The sequence below is a fragment of the Miniopterus schreibersii genome (assembly GCF_964146895.1).
Source record: "Miniopterus schreibersii genome assembly, chromosome: 14".
Lineage (NCBI taxonomy): Eukaryota > Metazoa > Chordata > Mammalia > Chiroptera > Miniopteridae > Miniopterus > Miniopterus schreibersii.
Genome location: NC_138114.1, coordinates 50,715,636 through 50,724,824, shown reverse-complemented (window position 1 = coordinate 50,724,824; position 9,189 = coordinate 50,715,636). Strand labels below are relative to the sequence as shown.

General features: G+C 50.9%; 1 protein-coding gene across 1 annotated transcript; it reads right to left on the bottom strand.

The window, feature by feature from the left end:
* Positions 1-2,426: 2,426 nt before the first annotated feature.
* On the bottom strand, positions 2,427-8,722 carry SYCE1 (synaptonemal complex central element protein 1). The gene is made up of 13 exons (XM_081157885.1): positions 8,665-8,722; positions 7,991-8,050; positions 7,554-7,628; positions 6,866-6,913; positions 6,584-6,638; positions 5,554-5,643; positions 5,305-5,368; positions 4,536-4,602; positions 4,283-4,406; positions 4,101-4,211; positions 3,867-3,954; positions 3,136-3,200; positions 2,427-2,638 (listed from the first exon to the last, which is right to left on the bottom strand). Exons 1-13 carry the CDS (start codon positions 8,690-8,692, stop codon positions 2,542-2,544), a joined length of 972 nt encoding a protein of 323 aa, XP_081014011.1. The 5' UTR covers positions 8,693-8,722; the 3' UTR covers positions 2,427-2,541.
* Between the last annotated feature and the right edge of the window lie 467 nt (positions 8,723-9,189).

Sequence of the window (9,189 nt, the reverse complement as noted above, 5' to 3'; positions counted from 1 at the left end):
TGTGGCCAGGGATGACCTTCCCAAAAGAGCTGGAGGAAGGGAGAGGGAGAGAGAGAGAAACATCGATCAGCTGCTTCCTGCACGCCCCCTACTGGGGATCCTGAAACCCCTGCATGTGCCCTGACCGGGAACCAAACCTGTGACCTCTCAGCTGAGTCACACTGGCCAGGGCTAAAAGACTGGTAATTTTAGAGGGCCTAGTTATAAAAAAAAAATCACAAATGCTGTGAAAAGATGGCCCAAAGAGTGGGGAAAAATCATCACAACACGTACAACTTAAAAAGGACCATTAACCAATATGAAGTGTTCCCACGAACGCTGGGCGACAGAGACCTGGTGAAACGACTCAGCGCACGAGCAGGCACGTGACGGAAGAGGCTACAATTTCGATGAACAGGATGCAGAGGAGGTTCTGCACTTTACTCACAATCAGGGAACGCAAATCGGGGCCACAGTTAAATAGCATTTTATACTCACCAGATGTGCAAAAATGAAGAACTCTATTAGTATTAAATGTTAGAGAGGCTGCGAATCAACAGGACCACTGAGACACGCTGGCAAGGGTGTAAATGGGTTAAACACTTGAGAGACAGCGCGGGTCACGTGTCCCGCTGCCTGTGCCCACGGGGGCCTAGAGGGAGCCCTGCGAGGTGTCCCAGGGGACATGCGTGAGCTCAGGCAGGAGAGTGAGAAGCCAGGGAGACTCCTGGGCAAGCAGAAGGCGGGAAGCAGACAAAATTATTAAACAGGGCCAAACAGTTTCAGCAATTGACAGCCAGCTAATGAATCATGAGGTTTTATCTTCGCTAACCAAGGACACTTAGGAGCAAATTGTTTACACGTCCCAGACCATTTCAGGGCAGGCTGGCCTCAGTCCCGGTCCCTCTTGGATTAGTTCTTTAAAAGTGAAAATAACTAGAGACTAACCCAGACCCCTGTCCGCACACATTTTGATGAGTCAGCATATTAAAGGGCACACCTGCAAAACTAATGAATGTTCTGTCAAGACTCTCCCCCAGACCGTGCCTAGGATTCCTGTGGGCTAGAGAGAGATAAACCGTCTAAGACAAAGGACCCAGTGCACGCTGTCTCTGGAGCTCATCCACGCCTTTCTCCCTTCGTTGTGTAGCTCTGCTCTCTTTCTCCTAAACTCTAAGGGTCCCCATGAGACTCACAACCAGGGAAGCAGTGGGCAGTGGCAGCTTGTCCCAGGCTTACCCCCTGAACCTGTCCCCAGGACCCCCTTTTTCTCTGACTTTCCAATGAGCTAACGGCAGCCCGCCTTGGCTCTCTTCTGTCACTGTGACTTTTACTTCTCAGTGAGTTCATGCAGCCCAGCGTGGCCTCTCCTTTCCTACAGCGTTTCTAGGGAGCCAATGCAGGCCCACCTAGGCTCTCTCCTGTTGCTTCTCCCATCCTTAGCCCTTCCTTGGTTTCTGTCCCCAGCTTTAATAAATGCATTCTCAAAATTACCTGGACCCAGGTTGTGAGGTCTCTCCTGCACTCATGTTGTGAGAGCTTTACTGCAGGAAGTTAAGAATCTACCCATCACTGGCCAACTTCCTGTAGGTTCAGGCCGGGTCCTGGTGTTCGAGGTGCGTGAAGGCTGGTCCTTGTGTCACTGACACTCTTATCCTGAAATCCATTCTGTGCTTCCCTTCAATGGGCAGAGGGCCCAGCCTGTGTTAGGATGCCAGCTGCCCCAGCCTCCTCCCACCTGGCTCTCGCCCGTCCCATGCCTCCTGCTGTCCCTGCAGAGAGGCATGTGTGTGGAAGCAGCCTGGCTCGCATGGAGCTGTTTCTCTTCCTCGCCACTATTCTGCAGCGCTTTAGCTTGAGGTCTCTGGTTGACCCCAAGGATACTGAGCCCAGCCCCACTGTGAGAGGGTTTGCCAGCATCCCACCGATTACAAACTGTCCTTCCCCGCCCGCGTGCGCTCTGGTGCGCTCTGCAGATGGTAAACAGGCGCGATGGAAGCTGCTCTCGGCTGTGAGTGAGGCGGAGCAGGCAGGGATGCAGAGCCTCCAGACAGTGTGCACCTCTCCCCCCAATAAACTATAGATTTCTCTGCATTGTTATTTTGGGTCCTGTGCCCTGATATCTACACATCAATTAGATTTTTAAAAATATTGACCTCTATTTAGCAAACATATATACATCTAGCTATTCTATAACTTATCTGTAGATTCACTTCTAAAGTACATCGGCATAAATTCTCATGCCTTTTCTTTCCTCTTTCACTGTCTAGAACTTCCAGTAGGCAAACAGTATTTGAATATACTTGAAATGCTTTAAACACATCATGAATGAGTATAAAGAAAGTTACCTTCCATCTTTTTTTTTTTTTTACATAAATAGGTATTGCATGTTGTCCATGGCCTTTTACTCATCAATTGAACTACTTATTTGTTTTTTGTTTTTTATTGTGAACTGAATCTACAAAATCTCCTGACTCCGAGGGGCTTTGGATTGGCCTTTGGGAGGTCGGGGTCTGAGATGGAAGTCTCCATGCATCCCTGTAGTTCTACTCATGGGCTGAGTCAAATTGCAGCTTTTAAAAGTGATGTTTCCATTTCCTTCAGGTGAATATGTTGTTTAACTTCCTGAGACGCACAACTGGACGGGGTACTGCCATTCCTGTGTAACACAGGTGTGATTGATCCATGTCAGCCGGAAAAACAAGTCTGGGTTTCAGGTTTGATGCCTCAGCTCTCCAACTGACTGGAGAACTTCCCACTGAGGCCTGTTCTTCCTCTCCCACGGACACAATGCTCTTCAGGCTGGGGGCCTGTGTGGGTCTCTCTCCAACCCCACCATTGGCTGTCCTACCTGGGTGTGGGAGCCTTTCAAGACAAGGAACCTCTTTGTACTTAATTCACTGTATTTTGACCCGGGAGCACAGACTTTGACCCCCAAGACTGCCCTTAACTGGGATGGTACATTTTGGTGAATTTGAAACATGCCTCAGAAGCACATAATAGTCCTGACTCCCAGCGCACTAAGGGTTTCTAACATTACGCTTTTGTAACAAGGGTCTCAGTTACATATTTTGTACCCATCAGAGCACAAACTGTACTTGACCTCTAATTACACTTCTTTTTCTCAATCAGTGGGGCTGTGGGCATGTCACAGACCGGCTGAGGTCTCCAGCATCCTGGTCCTCATTGTTGGGATTTCTGGGATTCTGTGTAGTCCAAACCTGAATAAGGAATGGAAGAAACAATCACAGGGTGGGTTCTAAGAACCCCTGGGCCTATTGTGGGAGGTCCCAGGCCTGCATCCCTCTGCCTGGGGACCCAGAGCAGTGGGTCCTGGAGATGAGCAGACCAGAACCTGTGAGGTGAGGGAAGTATTGAATGCCCGCTGAGGCCAAGAGGCAGAGTATGGCCAAGGCTTCACCTAGTTCCAGGAGCCAGGGTTCTTGGGCTGAACAACCCCATCCCCCTAGCATGGACTAAGCAGAGGCAGCTGTACAGAAATACTGCCTTTATTTCCTGCAGCACAGGCATAAGCTCCAGGGCAGGGTGGGACCTCCTCGCCTAGGAGGGTATCAGGCCCTGCTCCGTGGGCAGCTCTGGGTCTTTCTCCTCATTGACTCCGAGGGGCTTTGGATTGGCCTGTGGGAGGTCAGGGTCTGAGATGGAATCCTCCATGCATCCCTGTACCCACACCTTCCCTGGGGCCTGCCCCTTCCCACCCCACTACTGCCAGCCTCTATACCTTTGCCTTGGCTGTGTCCCTGTGGGAATGCCCTTCCCTGAAGACTATCCTCTGAGGACTCCCCGGATCCCCTCCTTGCCCCCCCCCCCCCCCAGTTCCTTTCACAAGCTGTCTCTGCTTCCTGCCACTTGATTCCAGGGCTCACAGCTTCTCCTGGGTTGGCCCCATCCTCTTGTTTGTTCTGGGCTTGAGCAGTGACCTGCACTCCAAGCTTTTCCAGTTCCTCCTTCAGCCTGGATATAAAGGGATGGATAAGAGAGGGGAGGGGGAGGGGAAGAGGAGGGACAAGAGGGCGTGAAGAGACCAGGAGAGAGAGATGGGACAGAGACTTCCTCAGCCACCCTCCCCTTATGGACTCGGGGAGGGGCTCCATGCCCACTTCTGTCTCTTCTGCTGCAGCTGCTGGCACTCCTCCTGCAGCTGCTCATGGCGCTGGGCAGTATCCTCCAGGAGCTCCTGGGCGCTTCTGGTCTCCTCTTCAAACAGATGCCTGAAGGTGAGGCCATCAGTGCTGGTAGCTCCCTCCCTTTGTCCCATTCCCCCATCCTGTCCCTGTCTTACACTGCAGCTGCTGCCTCCTTGCTACGGAGAAAGAGCCCTTCAGTGATGGCAGAACAGCCCTTGGTCCCAAACTGGGAGCACAGACGATGCTTCACATCCTCCAGCTTTGCCTCCACCAGCTTCTCTGTAGCAGGAAGGGACAAATGGGCAGGGCAGGGCAGGGCAGGGCAGGGTAGGGCAGGGCAGGGTAGGGCAGGGCAGGGCAGGGCAGGGCAGGGCAGGGCAGGGCAGGGCAGGGCTTCCCCATTCTCACCTTCCTTGAGCAATTGCTCCTTGCTGCTGTCCAGGGCGCCAATTTCCTGGGCCAGCTGCTCTGGCCTCTGAGTGGGTAGAAAGGAGGCCCATGCACATCTCCCACTTCCCGCCATTCGCCTCAGAGAAGCCCACATGGATCTAGTCTTGACTCAGCATGCCTTGCTTGCTACTACTCTCCCTCCAAGCATGCCAGGCACAGTCCAGCCTCAGGGCTCTTGCACTGGCCATTGCCTCCGCCTAGAACTGTTTCTCCCAATACCTATGGTGCTGTGCTGGAGAGGCTCAGGAGGCTGTCCTCTGGAGACTCGGTTACTAGCCCACATTGTTGCTCCTCCTCTTCCCTCTGAGTGGACCCCTCACTGAGCCCTCCCGTCCTGACATTCTATTTTCTGGTTTGGAGGCTGGGATCTCTTGGTGGCAAACACTGACAGGCCCCCGCCCCCCATGCCTGTGACATCCCCAAACATATCCAGGATCTCCTTGATGAATGACCCCTCCTTGGTTTATCAGGATTCCTCCTGACCGCTGAAGGGCCCTAAGAAGGCAGCAGGAATGGATGGGCAGGACTAGCAAAGAGCACGGAATCGGGTAGCAGTGAGGGTAGTGAGGATCTGACTGAAGGTAATTTTGACGTGTGGCCAGGAGGGCTTGCTCAGGCACTGGGTGTGGGAGGTGAGAGGAAGGAAGCCTGGAGGATGACTGAATTTGGGGCCTGGTTCTGCAAAGGAAGATGGGGAAGGTGGGAGGGGGGACTTTGAGTGACTCACGTGGAATTCCCAGAGGTTCTTGTGCTGGCCCATCAGATCCTCCAACTGTTCCTCGAAATCCAACCTGGGGGTAGACCATACTGGATTGGGGGGGCTTGCCCATCTCTTTGCTCTGCTTGGAGCAACTTCACCACCTTGACCCTCGGAGACTTAGCTCAGCCAGTTCCTCTTTTAACCCCCATCCCTGTTATCACACCCACCTATAATCCATTCCAGCTCCACCCCCAGGCCAAAGGCACTGGGCTTTACCTCAGCTGCCTCTGTTTGCTCTTCTCTTCCTCAATCTGGAAGTTGAGGGCTGAAATTCGCTCCTTGCACTCCAGCAGCAGGGTTTGCTTCCTGGAAAGAGGCAAGGCAGCCCTTAGTCTTGCTCTCCAAATGTCTCCCCAGGAAGGGGCTGGGGTGGGGCTTCTGCCTTCTTCTCCTAAAGCCTGTTCTAGCCCTCTAGAGGGAGGTCCTTCTCTAAAACTTCATGGGGACACACGCGCACATGCCCCCTGGAAATATCTTGGTGAAGATTAGGGAGATCAACATGGACATGGTCAAATGCAAAAGAACACACACATTAATCTCATCTGAATTTCCCAAAAGTTCTAATCTTAGGATGCCAGGGCTTGGTGCCTCTGACCACAAAATGAGCTAAATAAGTTTTCCGGAGGAGGAGAAGTAGATGCACAAATAGTTAGGTGGATGGAAAGATAATGAATGGTTGGTGAGAGGCTGAGTGGACAGACAGTTGAAGGGACAGACGGGCAGGTGAGTGAATAGACAGCCATGAAGCCTGTGGAAAGAGTAAGAGGCTGATGCCTGGCTGGTGCGGCTCAGCGGTTGAGCATCGACCTGTGATCCAGGAGATCGAGGTTCAATTCCTGATTCCCAGTCAGGGCACATGCCCAGGTTGCAGGCGTGATCCCCAGTCGGGGGGCGTGCAGGAGGCGGCCGATCAATGACTCTCTCATCATTGATGTTGCTATCTCTTTCCCTCTCCCTTCCTCTCTCTAAAATCAATAAAAATATATTTAAAAAAAAATAAAGAGTGAAAGGCTGAGAATAAAAAGCAGCTAAAAGAATTTAATTGGTATTCTAGCAAAAGAATGATTATCCCAGTGAGTGAGAACACCTGTAACAGGACTGCCTACTGTGAGAGCTGAGGTGAGAAGACACTCATTTGGCTTTTCCATGTGACAGAGGGAGAAAAGGAGAGCTGCAGTATGCATTTCCCTCACTTTCTTACCAGAATGAAGGGCAGGGCAGAACAAGGCCCAGGCGGGGTGCTTACCTCTGTGCTTCACTCTCCTTTTCCTGGCAGTGGAGCCGGAGGATCCTTAGGGTCTCTGCAGGGAAAGGAACCGTCAAGGCATTAGGTTTGTGGAGAGGTAACAGGGTCATGTGTCATCTCGTGGGCAAGTGATGGGACTTTGTCATTTACTGCAAGTCTGGTGGAAGCCACAGGAGGGATGCAAGCTGATTCAGGTTTCAAAAGGTGTCAGCTGGTCTGAAGAGAGTGAGCTTCTACAGGGTGGCAAAGGCAGAAGCCTGGGGATAGTGTAGTTGTAATTACCTTGCTTTTTGTTCAAGATCTCTTTCAGACGCACTTTCTCTCCACCCACTGGAAAACACAGTGACACGTTAAGGTATCAAGGACCACCTACTGTACCCTCAGGGACTGGGCTTGCCAAGGGTTACCTGGGCAGTTTGGTTCAACCCTACCCCAAAAAACAAATATGAACCCTTCAAGGCAAACCCCCCCTTTTGTGTCCACACACTCTGTGAGCACCAAAGGGCCCTGATGTTGATAAAGGGTGGCTGTGAGGACTCTGCAAAATGCAGGTGTGTTTACATGGAGAGGAGAAAAAATAAACACATCATATGAAGTGGGTAAAGAATGAGGAAACACATCAAGCAGCAAGGGGCATGTAATCAGATGGGGCAGGGTGCTGTCTTTAGATGGGGTGACTGGTGAGGGTCTCTCTGATAATGGAACATTTGAGCTGAGAACTGAATGATGTAAAGCAACAGGAACCTATATTATCTGGGGAAACAGCCTAGCAAAGGCCCTGAGGTAGAAGTATGCTTGGAGGATGTTTAGGGGACACTCCTATCCACAGTGGGCGAGGGCGAGTTTGGTAGTACTTGAGGCTGGAGACGGGGCAGGGGCCCTTGGCCACAGCAAGGATGCTGAGTGTCTGGAATACTGGGTTCAGGCAAGCATGACTTGGGGACATCTGAATGAACCTCGGCAGACTTACGTGAGTCCAGGTCCTTCTGCAGCGTCTCCCAAACAGTCCGGGCCTCTCCTAGCTCCTCGCTGGCTTTCTTTTTTGCTGTGCCAAAGAGAAGAACAGACATTGTGTCAGTGCAGCCTCCAGCTGCACCATTCCTTGCAAACTGTGACATTTCACATTTGTCTTCAAGCAAACCCAGAAGAGCGCAGATTTTACAGAACAAGAAAATGAGGCTTCCAGAGGTCTTCTTGCTGGGCTCTGTTGGCAGCAGGGCCAGGATAACAGACCTGGGGCTATAATAGCTGCATTTGGACTGACCCGTGCTTGGCTTAATGCTCTGCGATTGCTGTTGTGAAATACTTAGTAATTTCTGAACAAAGGATCCTGCATTTTCATTTTACACTGGGCCCTGCAAATCATATAGCTGCTCCTGGCTGACAAACTACAGTTCCTGAGCTCACCTTGTTGAACCTCATTAATCCGGTTAATAAGGACCTCAACCCTGGGCTCTAGGCTTCCAGCTGCAGGGAGGAAAGGAGGTTGAGTGAAGACGACAGGGCAGGCAGAGGTGGGATGGAGCCCCCCAGGGGCTCATATTCCTGGTAGGGGAGACAAGGAAGAGATAAACCGAGATACCTACTCAGGCCATCTTGACTGTAACTGCAGTCAAGAGAAATAGTGGGGCAAGGGATTAAAGATTGAAGGAGTGGGATATGTCTCTTTAGATATGGGAAGGCCTCTAGAGGGCTCTAAATCAAGTGAGGGGGCAGGCCCTGCCCTCCAAGTGGGAGGCAGTCAGTCAGAGGTCTACCCTGAGATGGCAACATGGCTGGGAGGAGCCGGATGAGCAAGCAGAGAGTAGCAGAGGTGAGGTGAAGGCAAAAATCTGGGTTTAACGTTAATCTCTTTTATGCAGTGAGTCAAGTGGGTGGTTAGTAAGGGGGTTGTTCTGAGCAAACGTTTTGTCTGCTATCCTCTTATACTTTAATTTTGGATCATGGGTCTATAATTTTATTTCAAAGAATTAAGTTTTACAAGTAAGAGTGCATGAATTAATTTCCCAAGGTTGTGAACTGTGGGGCCTGGAATTGAATCCACTTCTGTCTGAGCCTCAGTTATAAAGGAGACATATGACCTTTCTGCAACTTCTTCACCATTTCCATCAAGCCTTCAATTTTCTGTGAGGACTTGGCCTGCCCTGTGGAGACAAAACGGAACATTTCAGAACCCTGCAGGAGTGAGAGGCTTGAGGAAGGATCCCACAATCTTGGGCTGGGACTGAGGTGGGCTGATGGCAGGTCACCAGCCAGAGCGGTGCCCCTGCTCCTTGTCTTGAGGTGGACACTGCACGAGAGATAAATTGAGCCCCTTCATGATCAGCTTTTATGAAAGGGTAAAATGACACTGCAGATCTCCTCTTAATAAAACTCAGGGCACAGGAAGGCATGCACTCTCACTGCTGATACATTTCAAGGCTGGGTCAAGGTTGTGATTAATAATGAAAGAAAAGAAAGGAGGGATATAAGAAACTGGGAGTCAGAAACCACTGTTTCATTTAAGCATATATAAATACAAACAGCTTCCCTATATACAATCAATTGTTATTCTGAAGCCTCCCATTTACTCCCTAATGAAACAGACCTAGGCAACTATCATTAAT